General features: G+C 57.4%; 1 protein-coding gene and 1 long non-coding RNA gene across 7 annotated transcripts in view; one reads left to right on the top strand and one right to left on the bottom strand.

Annotated features, from left to right (window-relative positions):
• Positions 1–18,192, bottom strand: part of TNS3 (tensin 3) — a 167,257-nt gene that overhangs the window by 79,671 nt on the left and 69,394 nt on the right. For 4 of the 5 annotated variants that reach the window (XM_019731607.2, XM_019731611.2, XM_019731606.2 and 1 more), the window contains 4 exons: positions 6,020–6,072; positions 4,841–5,012; positions 3,029–3,079; positions 1,220–1,342 (listed from right to left, as the gene is read on the bottom strand). In XM_019731607.2, the coding sequence (XP_019587166.2) occupies positions 1,220–1,342; positions 3,029–3,079; positions 4,841–5,012; positions 6,020–6,072 (399 nt within the window). Of the gene's footprint in view, positions 1–1,219; positions 1,343–3,028; positions 3,080–4,840; positions 5,013–6,019; positions 6,073–14,410; positions 14,541–18,192 lie in introns of those variants that run through there. The other variant, XM_019731610.2, reaches the window with a different exon arrangement.
• Positions 15,622–17,310, top strand: LOC141573229 (uncharacterized). Of its 2 annotated transcripts, none has more exons than XR_012498940.1 (3): positions 15,622–15,753; positions 16,028–16,969; positions 17,174–17,310. It is a non-coding gene; the product is annotated as an uncharacterized LOC141573229 (long non-coding RNA). The 2 variants fall into 2 exon arrangements; XR_012498941.1 differs by lacking the exon at positions 15,622–15,753 and having other exon boundaries at positions 15,973–16,227; positions 16,585–16,969.

Raw genomic sequence — 18,192 nt, 5'->3', positions numbered from 1 at the left:
TTTTCAAAGAAAAATAATTATAAAATTTGTATGGAATCACAAAAAAACCCTGAATAGCCAAAGTGATCTTCAGAAAGAATAAAGTTGAAGGCAATATGCTCCCTGATTTTAAACTATATTACAGAGCTACAGTCATTAAGACAACATGGCACTGGCATAAAAACAGACACATAGATCAATGGAAGAAAATAGAGAGTCCAGAATTAAACCCACACATATATGGTCAATTAATTTATGACATAGGAGCCAAGAACACATAATGGAGAAAGAACAGGTTTTTCAATAAATGGTGTTGGGAAAATTGGATAGATACACGTTAAAGAATAAAAGCAGACACCATCTTACACCATGCAAACAAATTAACCCAAAATGGACCAAAGGCTTGAATGTAAGACCTGAAACCATAAAACTCCTAGAAGAAAACATAGGGGAATGGTGGGAATGTGGGTGGGATTGAGAGCCCGGGTAGGGAACGCTGCTCAGAAAGGCTATGACAGGACCTCAGGCAACGACGACCATCAGTATTATCTGCACGATGTCAAAACCGTCCGTCCAAGCCTCATGGAAAATATGAATTTGTTTTAATTGAGAATATTTTTTTTAAAAGAGCCTCTCTGTCTGTTTTTCTAAGTTTGCACCAAAACACAAATTTGGAGAGAAGCTCCTAATGTCACTGAAAAGCCCCGGTTAGCGGAAACAATCTGGTAAGAGAAAGGAGTGCCTGGCTGTCGGCGGGAGAACGTATTCAAGTCAGGTGTGGGCAAAGGTGAGAAAGCAGAGAAGTTAACGTCATCTGAGCGCCCCGTGGGTTTGTCCTCGGGGGCGAGTGGTCACCACATGGCCTGAGTTGGCCGCCTGAACCATGGGCAGCCAACTCTTACATCCGCTGTGTGGGAACAGACCCCAGCGCCCTGGGAAGTGCCCGCAGTCACTGACCACTCGGGCGGCACGAAGCCCGACGCCACGTACCCTAACGGTGCCCTTCTCTTGAAAGGGGGCTTTCCTTGAGAAACAGAAATGCACACAGTGAAATGTTTCACTCCCACGGTGGCCTTCATGAGTTTCAAAATGCCCAGCAGCATGTCAGGAGCCTCTGTCCTGAAAACTCTGAAGGCCATCTCGTGCAGCAGGGGGAATGGCTCTGCCCAGGACAAGTACGGAGCCCTGACCCCCACCCCGCAAGCCGCTGGGCCCTGGCAGTGCCGGGAAGGACGCTCACCCTGCAGTGGATGACGACCACGTGCTGGGGGTCGCTGTGCAGCCAGGACTCCTGCGCCTTGCAGATGGTGCACACCTTGTCCAGGGGTGGCGCGTGCAGCTCGGGCCAGCCCACGTCCAGAATCTGCAACGACAGAGCAGCCTCAGCTCCCGCCTCTGGGCCCTTGGAGGCCACGTCCATGCTGTTTGTTTTACCAGCATTTTCCACTCAAGGGCACAGAACCAGCCATGTGCTGCTTTTCAAACCCTCAGTGGGAACTGCGACCAGGAAAGAAAAAGCAAGGGATTAAGTTGCCCCATGAGACATCGGTTCCTGGGTCTTATCTGCTCTTCCAAGCTGGAATGATGATTCTAGAAAGGGCTCCCAGGAGCCGCTAATGGTGCAAGGCTGGGGGGCAGGGGGGCCGGCAGGATCTGAGATGGGAGTTCTTGGCCGAGCCGCTGCTCAGATTCCTCCGCTCGACTACAATCGAGCTTGGGAGACTGCAGTGAGCCAGTCCCAGGACCCCGGGGATAACATCTCAGACGGAAGCCCAAGGCACCTGCTGGGGACACAGGTACTCCCCAAGAGGGGACAAATGTGCCCCAAGGCAGGAAAGGCCTCTGCAGCACTCTGGCACCAGAGCCACCGCCTTGGGAACCTGCAGCTGGGCCCTGGGTCCCTCCTTTCCTGTTCCTTCCTTCAGTGGGGGAGGGGAGGCAGAGCTCTGCCTTATCATGGAAGCAATAGAAATAGTGCAAACTGATGGAAAAATCCAGAAAACGGCCAGGAAGCAGGAAGCCACACAACTGCTCAGAAGTGACAGCTCTGACATTTCGGGGAATCCCTTAGACCTCTACACAAATGTGACAGAGTGGAGATGGTGAGGCATAAGCCCCATGCTCCGCCTTTGTCACCTCGCACCCAGCCTGCCAATTCACCATCTCCCTATCTTTGTTATTCTAATGGCCGCAAAATATCCCAACGTATGAAACACATATATCATATATACCATAACTGACACTTCATCTTAAACGTTTCCCCTTAAATCTTTGCTGTTAAAAGAAGTGTGGATGGAGCGGGGGTGGGGGAGTGTGACTGCACAGAGGTGGCAGAAGGGACACCCTTGCGGTAGCAACGTCCTGTGTGAATGGCAGGGGGATGACACAGGTCTGCACAGGATGAGACAGCAGAGAAACACACACTCACACGTGCACAACATACGCCTGCACACACTCACGTGGGCACACTCATACATGCACACACGTGCACACCCACGCACACACCCACGTGCACACTCGTGCACGCACACACTCACACGTGCTCTCACGCACACATACTCCTATGTGCACACTCACATGTGCACACACGTGCACATGCATGCACAAGCACATGAACACACACGTGTACACACATGCCCACACATGTGCACACACACGTGCACACACTCATGTGTGCACACACAACCACACGTGCACACACACATGCTGCCTGTAAACCCAGTGGGGGCTGAACGCAGTCTGTGGATTGTACCAACGTCAAAGCCCTGGCTTTCACATTCTACGGGCACTGATGTATCGTGCTGCTGGTGGTGGCGACAGGACCAGAGCCACATGGGATCTCTCCGTGTTGTTTCTGTAATTTCTTCTGTGTGTATAATTATCTCAAATTTTAAAAAATTTTAATTGAAAAAAGTAGCCCATGGATACAAACGGTTCCTAATAATCCTTATCAAGTCAAGTCCCACAAACACTTGAAACAATTTTGCACAGCAGGGTAAGCCTCACTGACATTTTACACACTCAGGATACAAAGGACAAAGGGCCATACCTTTGGGTTCAGCTTTGTGAGGTCGTATCTCTTTTCTGAAAGGTTTAATACCTACGAAGAAAAGATAAGAAGCTATTGGACAAATCACTGTCCTGGGGAATCCAAGGAAAAAACACAATTTCACTTTTACATGCAGTTTACCTTTACCAAATATAAAAGATTGAAATGTACACATATGTCATTGTCACAGAACACAAAAGAAACAAAATAAAGCCAGTGTACTACAAGGATAGCCCGCAGAATCCCATGGGACTGGCCTCGGGAGGAAGAGGACACAGCCTGAGGAGGGCGGCCCTGCTGCGGCATGAGGCCAGGCCTGCGAGGAGCGGACGCCAGCATTCGGGACCAGCGGGAACCGGGTGTGCCCTCACGGAGAGGCAGGGCTGTTGGGGGAAGCTGACCACGTGTCCAGCAGAGGACAATGTTGGAACAACACGGGGCCTGGGAAATGCGTTTCCGTCTGTGTCACTTCTGAGAGTGGACATCCAGAATGTCCAGGAGAGCCGAGAGGAGGGCTGGTCCTGGAAGCGGGGGGCCTGTCTGCTGGGTGGGGGCTGCCTTAGGCACGGCCTGGACGCTCGCTGTTTGCTCCGTGGAACAGACTGCCTCCCGGACCCTGGGACATGGGCCCCATTAGAATGACACGGCCTGACAAAGCGTGTCCCACTGGACGGCCTGGGCCATGGTCTGTGGGTCCCAGAGCTGTTCTGTGTCCACGTCCAGCTGTCAGGACACCACCGGGACGTATGTGGGGAGAGATGGGCTCACCGGGCTCTCAACTTGGCTCTTACAGGCACCCACAGTGTCTTCCCTCAGAGTTCTCAAAGAGGTCCTGGTCCCCACAAAGGCAGGGACCCCACCCCAGCCATTTGGCAGGGGTGCTCTGACCCAGCGAGGCCCCACCCGAGGTGAAGGGAGGGACTCCCAGATCCCATCCCTGTCGCCCAGGCCATGGGCCTTCCTGAGGCGGAGGGGGCGTCCTGCCCTCCATCTGGGCATGTGCCAGGAGGAGGCCTACGGTCTCCGAGAGGAAGGAAAACATCCCGGAGAGGCTGAGGCGGGCGTGACGGTCCCAGGGACCTGCACTCGGCTCTCCCTGCCTGGAGCCAGGCGGTGCTGAGGACGGGCATCGGGAGACAGCAGCAGGTCTTTGGGGACCAGGAGCCAGGGGAGCACTAACTGTTCCGAGTCAGAGGGTCCACTCCCGGCTGCCCTCCCTCTGGGGCCCTGTCCCAGCTACTCTGTGATCTGAGGGGCCTCAGGGATGACAATCACGGCAGATAAAAAGGCCTCCCGGGTGGGGCAGAGGCTGTGGGTAGATTTCACTCAGGAGTAATGGCACCTGGGACAGAGCAGCAGGGCCACGCTATGTGGTGGGCGGGGGAGGCACGTCGAGACAGAACCGGGAGACACTGGGGACCCTCCCCCTCTAACCTGGGCTCCAGGTGCACGTGTGGCTCCAACCACATGTCCTGGCTTCCAGACACCCGCCCTCGTCCTCCTGGTCACTTCAGGAGGAAGGACTGCCCCACTGAGCCTGTGCTGGGTGCTGGGACAGCCATCCCTCCCCCTGGTGTCCCCTCAGTGCACACGGGGCAGCGGCTGGCAGCTGGGGACTGTGGACATGGGACCCTCCACAGCACTGAGGGGACGGCAGGAGGGACAAACACTCCCCCAGCAGCTGCTCCTCAGAACCAGGAACCGACCTCCGCCCCCCCCCCCCCCCCCGCAGCTCACGGGTCCCCAAGATGCTGGCGCACCCTTCCCGTCTCAGCAACTCAGCGTCCACCCTGCCCCCAGCCGTTTGCTCACCAGGTAGTTGTCCCCATGCTTGGATCTCAGCATGCGTGTCACTTCCTGCAGGCTGTGCAGGTAGGAGTCCTCCGAGCAGCCTGCGGGGAACGACACGGCGATGATCCGCTCGGTGATGTAGGTGAGCTCCAGCTCGCGGCCGTCCTCCATGCTGGGGCCGCGCAGCGCCGGCCTAGGAGAGAGCGGCGTGTCTGCAGGGCGGCCACACACGGGCCTCAGGAACCTGGGGATGCGTACTGGGTTTTTACCGTCCCCTCATCCTAAGTGTGCTGTCACCACAGGATGGCACCATCTAAACGCCCTTAACGGTCACAACTGGGGACTACAAGCCACGAGCAACGAATAACCAGGAGACAGGTGTGTGGCCCGAGGACCTGCAGAGGGAGCATGGCTCGGACACCAGGGCCTTGCTCTGGTGTCAGGTCAGCTCTGGGCAGCTGAGAAGTGCCCGGGGCGGGGTGGTGGGAGCAGAAGCTAAGGCTGGGAGGGGCCTGCAAGGCCGTCTCAGGCAGCATCGGGGGCAGTGGGGGCCCGTGTCCCAGGGAGGAGGCCGCTGAACCTGCAGAGGGGAGGACCTGAGACAGACCCCAGCGGCTGCAAACTGAAGGGCACTTCCCCTTGGGGGAGGGCCGGCTGGTGACTGGGAGACACACTGTGTGCGGGCTCTGCCCAGACTGCACCTGGGGTAGCCCAGGGCGTGCGGCACAAGGCACAGGTGTCAGGTACTTTTTCCTCCACCTCACGCACCAGACATGGATGCGTAAGAGTGGTGATTCCTTTTAAAAATCAAGTCAAAATTCTGTGAATACTGATCTAAAAATACACAATGTGCCTCTAGAGCAATCACGGACCATCCACGTGCCGTGGGCTGTGCCGTTCCTCGGAGGCACAGACAGAGCTCGTTCCCCCGAGAGGCTCCAGCGTGGGACCTCCCCAAGCCACACCCCCCACGACCAGGCCCCGGCTCTGTAATTATTTACTGAGAGCCAATCGCACGTTTCCGGATGGAGCTTCTCATGCCAGGACGTCTCACCCAGAAACAGAGAGGTAACACGATGTGCATGCAGCGCCTTTGGACATTTATTTTTTAAATCAGAAAAGAAATGAAGATTACGGCAGAATAAACTGCACCACGCCCAAGCCTCCTCTGAGGTCTGACCCAAGGCCGGGGACACTCACCTGGATGATCTGTCACAGCAGAGAGAAGCGGACGCTGAGGCGCCTCCCGGAGCCTGCAAATGACAAGACACGTGTCACTCTGCAGTCACCCGCCCTGCCAGTCCCCACGTCACAAACTCCAGAGGATGGAGACCGACAGCTGTTCCGTGGTTTGATCATAAATGGACAGTCACACTCTATAGCTGTTAGCTCATCTTATCACCGGGAGGGTGCCCAGCCCTCGGACTGCGGAGTCCAGGTGGCACAATCCCATGAACCAAGAGTGGACAGGCTCCATGTGGGGCAGGGAGACAACCCCCAGGCTTGTGCCTCATGCAGCAGGTGCTCTACCAACACGGGCAGCTGTTGCCATCGGTACTGTTAGATCTACTTGAAAAACCAATTACAACGCTGAGAGAGGTCTATTATCTACTCCTGTTTCCAAAGCCAACCCAACAGGAAGAAAAGCTGCAGGTTCTCATTCCGTCAGAGTTTGCATAGCCTTCTGTGTGTGCACACGTGTGTGCGTGTGATACACTAAGGCTGTATATACGTTATTTCAGGAGATGCCCCCAGCATCCCAGGTGGGAAATATGTCCGTGGGGAAACTGAGGCTCAGAGAGGTTCAGGGAGCTATCAGGACGGCAGGGGCAGGGGGACGGGATGGCCCCACAGCTCCCCCAAACGCCCTTCCTCCCCAGACCCTGCTGTGTGGACCAGCGCGGGCCAGCACACACCCCCAGGCGGGTGACACTGGGTGACGTGTGCATCAGGACACCCTGAGCCTGCCTCGGTGGACAGAGCCCCCTTCTCAGACTGGACCTGACACCTGACTGCACCTGGTGACCCCCTCGGGCTCCGGGCTCACCTTGGCTCCCACAGAAGGGACAGCAAATGACGACCAGGACTATTTGGGGATTAGCAAGACAGACGTTTCCCTGAAATCTCAGCACCACGATGCCTCAGCCAACTCCAAGTCACAGGGTCGTGGCCTCACCCTCAAACAAGGCAGGACCTGGACCACACGTTCCTCCCCGGAGACCGTGTCGGGCGCTCACCCTGGGGCGTCACACTGGCCGAGACACTTGTCTCTAGCTTGTCTTGTCCTCTCACAGGTGTGTGGGCACTGACTGAGATGGCGCCATCAGCGGTCAGAGCCCTGCTCAGCCAGCATAGGATGGGCTTGCAGACTGGGCAGACCTGGGCCAGGGGCAGCCGTGCAGCCCAGGGCTCCCACGTCCGAGACTAGCCTCCCTGCAGCCACAGGCCGGGGGCTCACAGACTCGGTGGCTCTTTCCAAAGCCTTAACGGCTCAGGCTGGACGAACGCTGAGCCGTGAGATGGTTGTTTGCCTGTTAGAACGGCAAAGACTGAAACGTACAAAAGAGCTTTTTTAAAGTATTGGTGAAATGTAGACTGATTCAACATTGTAGCGGTCAGCTCATCAGTTTGTAGGAAAAGCAGTAACGGAAGTGACGCACATGACATAGCAACATAAGGATGTGTCCTCGGAACGACCAGAAGGTGCCAAACCTGTACGTGCAAGACAGCGGCCCAAGGGCTCAGCCACGTGCAGGTGAGGTGTCCACAGGAAGCTGAGTGGCTGTGCACATGGAGACGGACTTGTGGGCAGGAGACACGCGTGACGTGGGACAGCAGACACCCCCCAGGTCCCGACGACCACGGTGCTGCTCCACCTCACGTGATGCGTGTATGACACACATACGCACATAGCAGGTTAACGGTCTGGCCAGACTGCAGGCTGATCGGACCATTCTTTGTTTCTGGAATGTTCTATTCCATTTTGTTTCTTCTGTGTGATTTTTCCCTTTCCACTTAGAACATAGTTTATCCTGTAACTGGAGGGAGAGGGCGTCCTGCCTCCTGGGTCAGCTCAGATGGACTCTCAGCTCCCGGGGTGGCAGCCAGGCCTCCCCCCCACCCTGCAGAAGGGCCCTTCCTGCCACCGAACTCAGTGGCCCTCCTGGACGGCAGGCAGCGAGGGAGCCACCAAGGGTGGACACTGAGCACTGGGGACAGGAATGTTTCTGGCCCCTACAAGCGCTGACCAGTCACCATGCAGGGCCTGAGAGTGGCCCACAGCCTCGCCGTGGCCACGTCCCTGCCACTGGGGCCACCTGACCACCATGTCGGTGAGGCCACCCAGTCCGCCCTCCCTCCTAGTGGCCACATCTCCCTTAGGACTCGATAACCGGTCACAACACATCCTCAAAACCTTGCCGTGAAGGCTGGCCCTGCGGCTTTTCAGCTGACCGGGTGAGCCCAGCCACCACTGTGCTTGAGAACCACGGCCCGTGGGGGGGGGGGGGGGGCGCTGTCTACTGCCTTTCAGTTCCCCCCCTTCACAATTTCATGGCTGTATCATACAAGAACGCACACACTGTGTTAGCAACTACATACATAATTCATGAGGTATTAAAGCTCACGACATAATTTATAAAGAACGTGACACTGTGTTCCATCACACTACACTTACAACTGAACACAAGTAGGTCTGAGCCACAAGAGACGTGTGATCAAAGCTGTCTGCAGATCAGCGCCCTCAACGACGACCCAGCACAGACGGAGCTGGTTCCGGTCTCATGTCTGTGCATTTCTACCGACAGGCGGCACACTCCGCTCCCCCAGGTGTGTAAACGCTCGGTGGTGAAAGAGCAGGGCAGCACATGCCGACGCCAAGGCAGGGAAGCGTTGGGGGTCCTGCAGCCAAGCCCTCCTGCTGATGTCCACGCACTGTTGTGACCAGGCCAAGCTGCCTGCGACGGGCACCCCAGGAATGTGCACTGTGGCCCACAGGGGGGTCCCCATCACCTCTCTGGACGTGACACACAGAGGCTGAGTTTCGAGGAGCCAGCAGGGCCTCTTCCAAAAGCCTCGTCTTTCCACACCCTCTGCTCTCCTGGCTTCCAGGTCCACAGGGACTGTTTTACATTTGCTCTGTAATTTCCCCCCAGAATTAGCACAGGGGCACGTGACACTTCCTGATCCAGAGGGCACAGCCCTGGGCAGCTTCTGGGCCCTGGGAAAGGCTGGCCTCCAGGAGGGTAGAGAGGCTGCACCGAAAGGGACAGCCCTCCCCCTGTAGCAGCTTCACCGAGGGGCCTAACCAACTCTCACCCCAAAAGGTCCTGGGCTCCATCACTCTTTGCACGGATGGATGTAAGAGAGACACAGAGATGATAGATAGATAGATAGACAGACAGAGAGATACATAGACATGGAAATAGACAGACGATAGATACATAGTTACATAGACAGGTACACAGATACGTGGATAGATGACATAAAGAGTCATAGGTATGTACGTAGATAAATATAGATAATTAAACAAACGCATACACACACAAAGCTATAATGAGCAGGCCCGGCCTCTGCCTGCCCTCCCATCATTTCTCCATTTCACCTGCAGGGTCAGACTGAAGTGCTGTGCACTGATTTGGAACAATCAGACACGATCCATTCCTGTAAGTTTGTCAATAAAGAGCGAGCTCCTTGAAGCAGATCCTGTATGCATTCCAGCCCTGCCTTCCACCCCCACTACCTAACCAGTGCTGGGGCTGGAACCGCCACACACCGCCTGCCCGCCCCACTGAGGGCAGGGAGGTGGGCTGAGGCCCTGGGAGAGGCATTACGTGCACGTGGATGGAGCCTGCCTCGGGGGAGCTCAGAGGTGCCGAGGCCTGGGACGGGCCATCTGCAGCTGGGAAACATGGAGGGGACCAGTGTGGCCAGAACACATGAGAGAAGGGGAAGAGACAGGAGGGAGGGTCCTCAGGATGAATAAGGGAGGCCCTCCCCCCAGTCCAGGGGCCCCCAAGAGGCTGCAGAGAAAGCCCTGGCCCCCGACCTTCGCCCTCCTGCCACTCACCCCTACAGGCCGCAGGGGGGCTGGGCCTGGGTCCATCTGATCACGCACGCTCCAGGGCTCAGGACGGAAGGCACCCTCTGTGTGCCTTTACTCGGGGTACAGAATACGCCTACGTTTGGGGTCCAAAAGCCAGAGCCCTCCTTATACATCACAGCACGTTCCATGGCTCAAGAATGATGGAGAAACCATCGTAGTTTATGGAAGACGCTCCCTAACTCACGAGACTGCATCCCGAGCTGGTACAAGAAGTTTAAGAAAATCTCTGATTCTGGGCCCTGGGACCCTAGATGTGTGCTGCAAAGCCCTTTTCTCCCACCTCCTCGGAAGGCCTCGTGCTGTGGGCTCAGGACAACAGCTGTCCTGAAGGACGGACACCGGCGTCCCAGGAGACAGCAGTGCCGGTGTCCTGTGTCCTGTCCTGGTGTCTGGAACCATGCAACCCCGTCTCTCTGCCCGGCCCAGCCTCCTTCCCCTCAGCACTTTGCACGCTCTTATCACCACCTGCAACTTCTAAAGGCGCTAAAAAAAGAAGCGAAAGGGACGCTGCCCAGGCACTGTGCTGATGGTTAACCTGGGCAGGTGAACACAGACCCACACAGCGCAGGCCACACTTCTGCTGAGCGGTCCAGCTGCCCGGCCCAGGGCTGATCTGGCTGCTCCAGGCCGTCCTGGCTCCCGATGGGACCCAGTCAGCAGAGGCCTTCGAACAGAATGACAGCTGTGGCTCCAGCGCTTAGAAGGCGGCTGGTCCTGGAGTCCACGTGTCCCCAGGTCAGAAGCAGAGGGTGTGTTCACTCCCCTAGATAAAGAACCAGGTGAGCTGCCCAGAAGTGCTTGTGACTCAATGTATGCTTGAAATTATTTCTTTAGTTAATGGGTTATTTTTTTATTTGCAACAGACACAGCAACAGCAATTTTGGAGCCATGGGATGTAAGCCCAGGTGGCCATCTTTCCAGCGAGGACAGTGAGCCCCTGAGGTTTACCTGCCGACACAACATGCTTTTATTAACAGAGACAGAACCCCTAGTGCTGCCCATGGGGTGGGGGTGGGGGAGGCTGGCTGGATGGCATGGGGCCAAGCCATCGTTTAGGGAGGAGAAACTGGCCCAGATTTTGACAAAGAGCCTGGCGCCTCTTTAGATTGTCTGGTCCACACTCAGGCTCGGCCACTCCACACCCTGTGGGCCTCGTCTTTCCAGGCCAGGACCACAGACCCTGTGTCACCTGGGGTTACAGACCACACAGGGCAGGCAGGGAGGGCCAGCTGTTCATGCGGAGATTCTGCAGCGTCCTGTCGGGTAGGCAGCATGTCACCCACACAGCACACCCTGTTCCACAGCGTCCTGTCGGGTAGGCAGCATGTCACCCACACAGCACACCCTGTTCCACAGCGTCCTGTCGGGTAGGCAGCATGTCACCCACACAGCACGCCCTGTCCCACAGCGTCCTGTTGGGTAGGCAGCATGTCACCCACACAGCACGCCCTGTCCCACAGCGTCCCGTGATGCAGCTCGTCACCTTACAGGGACCCGTCCTACCACGGGCCAGCCCACAGCACCCTGTCCCACAGGCACCATTTGCCAAGACCACTGGGCAGCTCGAGAGCACTTGGGACACTGGGCCCAGCATCCCTGAAGGAAATACTTTCCCAACATCGACTACGCCGTTTCAGAGAGGCAGGCGCTCTGCCGAGTTGGGGACCGAATGACGTGCAGCCAGGATGCTCTCCTGGCAGCACCAGCCCCACCCCTTCAGAGGACGGCCTCTCTGTAAGTCTGACTAGTGAGAACTCTGCGCATGCCAGCTGTGGGGCCTCAGCTCCTCGTCCATGAAATGGGCTAGGAAGGTGGCAGCCTTCTCTGCGAGGTCATCGGGTCAGAGCAGGGAGGCCTGTCAGGGAACAGGACTCACACGTGAAAAATGCCTCGTGTCGACAGCGACACTCTCAGGGAGCTCCGGGAGCAGGAGGTGGGCCACGGGAAGTGAGGACGGAGGAGGGAGTGCCTCACGAGGTCACTCAGTGGGCAGTGTCACATCCGCAGGGGACAGAGGGCTGCTTCATCCAGAAGACACAACAGCAACGAGCCCCCACCCCTGACACACACACACAGTGGGCCTGGCACAGCTGTGCGTCCTGCAGGCAGAAGGCAGTCGGGCAGGGGGCTGGCCGGGCCCATGCGGCCCTGGGCGAGCCGGCCCCTGCCCCACAGCGCACCTTCACTCTCCAGCCCTGCCTCTCAGCCCTCCTTTCAGTTCCCCCAACACAGTCCACTCCCTCCTGCCCCGGGGCCTTTGCACAGGCCACACAGGGCCCCCCACTTGTGCAAGCCTCACCTGTTGGCTCTTACTGACCCTAGACCTCCCAGCTCAGACAGCAGCTCCGCACAAAGGGCCCTGATCTCCCTCCCCGCTTGCATATTCCGTCTACCTCCACGACGCAGAAATCATTAGCTCTGGGAATTCCTGTCTGAGCTGTGCGTCCCCCCATGAGGACACCTGCCTGCCCCCAGCAGCTCAGCACTTGAGCATCGTCCTGCACAGAACTCAGGTCTGCAGGATGAAGGAATAAACCACCTGCGGATGCCCAGGAATCGCTCAGAGGGACGGGGTGGCCTGTTTAAGAGGCACGGGATACGGCGTATATGTTTCAGTAACAAACACCTAGTGAGCTTTATTTTTAGGGTAACAGCAATAAGTGTACCCAAGAGGCTTAAACAGAATTGTCATCTAACAGGAGAATGAAACGCAGTAAGTCTGGCCTTGGCCAGGTTGCTGTAACACATGGAATCAGTGAGGAGTGGGGGGCTTACTCAGGAAGAACAGATCACTGGGTAGCCATGTGGTGAAGCGCCAACATCAGACACGTCGGTAAGCGCCACACGTGGGCTCAGCCGCACCCCGGGGACCGCCGACTGGGTGGGACTCGGCTACAGTACCACGTGCCCTCCCTAATGCTTTCTCCTGGAACCCCCACCACCACCACAGACGGGGGGCTGAAGCCGGGCAGAAGTGCTATGCCCGGGCACACCACTGACCTCCACCAGGGGGCTGGTGGCAACTGTCACCAGGCCACCCCTTGCTCCTGCTCACCGGGGGAAGGGCAGCAGCAGGATGCCTGAGCCGGAGAGATGGAAGCCTGGCCCTGCTGTCCCCTTCCTCTTGCCCGCTCCGGCTTTCAGGTGAGGAGCAAAGAGAGGAAGACCTTCCGTGGGTGCCGTGCCAGGAACCTCGGCAAGGTCTGGCAGCGCAGTGAGGACACCAGCTTTGCCGGAGTCACCGGGGCTGCGTGGGGCACCCAGCCGGCTGGCCACCCTGATCCGCCTCTGAACAGTTCCGTAAAAAGGAACAAAAGAGACATTGCGCAACGGGAGCCAGATTCACAAGGAAGCAAGGCTGCATGTGGCCTGGTGGCAGGTGCACAGTGCACGGCTGGGCTGGACTCAGGGAGAGACCGGCTGATACACCTCTGCACGTTTTTAGTTTCCCCAGGCAAGTGGAGAGAAAACAGATGGAAAACGTTTTTCAAAGGCAACAACCAGCCACACTCAGTTGACACACCTGAAGGCATTTATTCGTTCATTCACTCACTCACTCACCACCGGGCAGGTGGGGTGTCACACACACGCACCGTGGAATCCTAAGACCTGGGGCTGAAGCTGTCTCCACCGCTTTCCGTGACGTGTGACTCTGGGAATTCACTCGACCTCCCTGTGACTCAGTTTCCTCACCGGGAAGTGGGGTGTTGCAGGATTAGAGAAGGAAACTCGTGTACGAGGCTAAGAACAGCACCTGGCCAGGAATTTGTGCTAAACAAATATCAGCTATGAATTCAGTCATTGTATGTGGGTACCAGGCAGGGACGGGCCCGAGCTGCAAGTGCCCCACAAGCCTCCCTAAACACAGGAAGCAGCTGAAGCTGCAGCACCACCGTTCTGCGGCCAGAGAATAAAGACTTGGAGGAGGGAAGTGCTTCTCCAAAGTCAGATTCCAACGAGACGTCTTTCCCTCCAGATGAGAACCCAGGAGCAAACTCACGACCACGACTGCACACCCCCTTGAACTGTCTTCTTGGCCCTCAACGTGAGCGTGATTCCCATGAACGGCCAGAAAAACACACCCGGCTAAAGTTAGGAAACGGAAATAACACCATTTTGCCCCCAAGCTCAACTGGAAGCTAGGTTTGCTCCGACTGTGGCTATTTGTTACCCAAGCCTCCGAACCCTGAGCTGTGTCGGCTGGTCTGAACCATATGGGATGAGGGGCTGATGAAGGCAAAGAGGAAGGAGGTGTCCCCACAGCTTTCACATCAAGTCTGATGCCCCCAGAGAGGCTGGCGGGCAGTGGCCGCCCCCGGGACGCAGCAGGCGGGGCCAGCTCCCTTGCGGCGCTCAGGGGAACTTTTACTGCGGGTTTGCTGCAGAGCACGACGTGAGCAAACAGAGCAGGGGCGGCAGGACAGACCCAGGGCCAAGCGCACGTGTCACCCACAGCCGCTGCTGATCCCTCGGGGGCTGGAACTTACTGCGCTGGGCGGGGGCCGTGGCCAGGGCGGCTCCTTCCAGAAGCGGATCCCTCCGACCGCCTTGCTCCTTCCCTGCCTTTAGTCCAGCACCCTTTCCCTGTCACTGGCCTGACGTGGCCACAGGAGCCGTCCAGCAGGTGGGACAGCCCGCCCCAAGTTGGGAGGTCCCCAGGCAGTGGCACGCCCGGCTCACAGCGCAGTACGCATGCCTGTACATAGGGCAGGAGCCTGCAGACCAGGAAGGGTTGCACAGAGCAGGGGCCGAGCCCCGCCTCTCTGGGGCACAGAAATGGGGTACAGCGGCGGTCTCCTGTCCCCCAAAGCCCCCAGGAGAGAAATCTGCTATGGGTTCCTGGGGGCAGGTGCTCAGCCTGTGCCCCGGAACCTGACAGGTGCCTGGTGACCATCTGCCTGCTTTCCTCCTCTGTCCTTTTTAATTAACAGCACACCAGGAAACAAACACAAAAGCAAGGTCAGCATGAGGAGCCCGACAAGGGAGAAGGGCAGGGCCCAGGGAGGGGACTCAGAGGGCTGCTCTCTCCTGAAACCACGTGCTCCCTGGGCTCCCAGGTTCAAGGAGACAGTGGCTGTACATGCATCAAGTCCTGGGGACAACGGTGACTTCACAGGTCTCCTGACCTGTGTGAGACTGATGTAATTCGGTTACTTGACACCCAGAGGTGAAGCGAAGAGGGAAAGGACAGCAGAACCAGAGCCCTGTCCCCACCAGACCAGAAGCTGCGAAGGGGACCTGGGCTGACGACAGCTGGGTGCTATGCCTTAGGGGTCTTGGCTCCCGAGGGATGGTAGGGGCTTCCTGCAGGGGACATGGGGACAAGGGTCGCATCAGCAGCCTGGGAGCCCGAGCAGGACTTTTCACCCTCCGAGCATCAGTCACGGCTGTGCAGCAGGTTGATAATGGAGCCTCACGGACTCACGAGGACGGGAGGGACTGGGAGCTCGGAGCCAGCACCTGTGACTGTCACCAGCCCCTCAGGGAAAGAGGGCACCTGCGCAGCTGCTGAACTTTACAAGTGCAGTGTGGCTGACTGCAGACTAGCGGCCTGACCCTGAGTGGGTCTGCCGGTCAGTCCGGGCCCTCGGCCAGGTGCTGGGAGCGAGCGCACCCTCCCAGAGCAAGTCCACGCCGGCCTGCTGGCCGGAGACAGAGGCTGCGGGATGGGGGACAGCTGCGGAAATCGGCAAATGCTACCGGTCGGGGCTTTTCTCCCTGCAGACCTCTGTTAAACACTGACCACACGCCTGCCTGTGTGACCTCCGGAAGCTTCCGTTTCCCCAGGGGCACGATGGGGTGAGGACTGCACACAACCCAGAGCACGGAGGTAAGGCACACGGAGCATGGCACGCAGCACGGCCTGGTGACGCTTGTTCTGCTCTGACTTCCGAGGCCATCGACACAGCAAGGAGGGCAGGCGAGACCTGGCAATGAAGGACAGAGACAGCCAGAGCTGGTCCCCACGATGAGGACATAAGTGGTCCTGAGACAGAAATGGGGTCCACAAACCAGCACTATGGGCGCAAGTGGGCAAGCATGTCACAAAATGACCCAGGGGACACGGCCGGCGGCCGTCCTGCTCCCCTCTGACCCCTCCCCAGGTCTGGAGCCCACGAGCGAGCAGCTTCCTGGCAGTTCCGGTCAGAGCGCCTCCAGGACTGTCATCTGTCCTCGGGTGACAGACCGTCCACAAACCTACGCAGTCTTCCCAGGGCCTCCGCCATGTTGGACAATTTAATACAGTCACTTCCTCTCTCTTCCCCTGCCCTTTCTTCTAAGGAAACGACAGTCACATCTCCCTGTGAGTATATCCTTCAAAACAGGCCGTCTCCAAGGGCCATTCTGATGGTATGCTGTCAATGTTTAACAAGAGGCTCTCCAGGAAAGAAACAGAAAAAAAAGGAAAAGAAACCTGACTTGTAGCATTTGGCCATTCCTGTGGCATAAATCCCCCCCCAGCACCACGGTCCCTCCAGGTTTCCTGCATCACTGAACAGGGACGGCCCCCCAAGGACAGGCTCCCGTCACCCCGACCAAGCTCCACAGCCCTGCCACCCCCCCCTTTCCCCCTATTTTCCCGCCTAGAGTAACTGCTTCAGCGCCGCCCAAACCACGCTTTCAAGAAACGCCTCTCACCACCACGCTTTTGTGCCGCCAGGACCTGAAAACACGCCTGATGTCCACGGAACTTCAAATTCACCCAGTGACCAGGGTTTACTGCTCCCCCAAGCACCACCCAGAGCAGCACCTCCTGACACTTCTGTCACCGTCCTGACGGCCATTTGAGAGAGGGGACAAGCGGGGCTCAAGTCCCGTCTGTGTTCCACAGACAGGACGCTCCTGCTCAAGCAGGCAAACCTGTCACTCACGTCCTTGCCCACGAAACGGGGAATGACATCCACCCGGGGTGTTGTGAGTGGCGCCCCCACGTGCTGCAGGCAGCCAACAAACAGAGAAGCCTGTCCCCGAAAGATCCTGCTGGTTTTCCAGCTAATACCCACGTCTGTACCAAGGAAAATTTCATCTCCGAGACATCCTGCCAGGTTAGAGCCAATCCAACGACTCTGAGATGTCACAGGCCTGGGCACAAAGAAGCCTGATAAACACCCACAAATGAGTCTTCTCGGACCCACCCCATCCCACACGAGTCCCGTCCCAAAATGATGTCCATCTACTGTGTCTGGGACGTGACAGGCTGCACCGGAATCATGCACGATCCTCACTGACACGTGCTTCTGTCTTCACAGGTGATGAGAGAAAGTCCCCAGGTACCTAACCTCCGTGTCCAAGGTCACCTGTCTACTCAGTGCAAGCCACAGCCACCCCAGGTCGGTGTCCTGGGCCCACGGCCCGGCTGTCCCTCCCCACAGGCCCCACAGCTGTGTAGACAGACAGGACAGTCACCCAGGTCTCTTTCAAGTAACCGGCTCACGGCACAGCACGGCCTCCCACTTCACCCAAACAGTGGTGACAGCATCAAGCTTTCAGAGGCCTCCTCCACACTCTGGGGCTTCATCCGGGGCTGCCTCATGGGTTTAGAACAGCAATGCCTCTCGGATGCACAAACCTCCCCCCATGGCCCACCCCCACTCAGGGCGGTCAGGTGTCCAGTACAAACTGGATCTGGAAATAATAAAACAAAATAAAATAAAGGTTTGGAAAATAGAGTGAAGTCAAATCAGTCTGCAGGGAGATAGATGGTAGCCAGCGGGAGGCTGGCGAAGAAGCCGCCCTCTGCAGCAGGAGCGACTGGTCTGCCTGCCCCCCTTCGGGCACACGGGCTGGGGTCAGACCCTCACGGGGCACAGCACCCTTCCAGCCGCTCACAGCTGCAGACCAGGGTCCCACCTCCTCGTGGGAGGCCAGCTCCGGGAACCTGCGGGGGCTTTTCACAAATAAAAAGTACTCGCTTTCTTTCTTACTATAAAAGCAAGTTATTTTATTGTAGAAAATTTAGAACATGTAGACACACAAAAAGAAGAGGGACTCATCCTCCCACAACTGCCTTCTCTCACCCCAAGACAAGCACAGGTAGCCACACAGGAAAGCACCTCCCTGACCCTCTCACACACCCGTGTTTCACACAGAACAGCCCCGTGTGTCCACACCACCCACTGCCCAGCACGGCCGTGGCTTCCCCTCGACCTGAATGCTGTTTGGGCCCAGTCCTCAGTGCTGCTGAGGACAAACACCTACACGTGCAGTCTGCTTCAGGGCTCCTGTCGCAAGCACCTCACGGGGCCCGTCCCTGGAAAGCGGAGCCTGT

This window comes from Rhinolophus sinicus, linkage group LG09 (genome assembly GCF_036562045.2).
Source record: "Rhinolophus sinicus isolate RSC01 linkage group LG09, ASM3656204v1, whole genome shotgun sequence".
Classification (NCBI taxonomy): Eukaryota; Metazoa; Chordata; class Mammalia; order Chiroptera; family Rhinolophidae; genus Rhinolophus; species Rhinolophus sinicus.
Note: the sequence above shows the minus strand (reverse complement) of the source record. Positions and strands in the feature narration are given on the sequence as shown.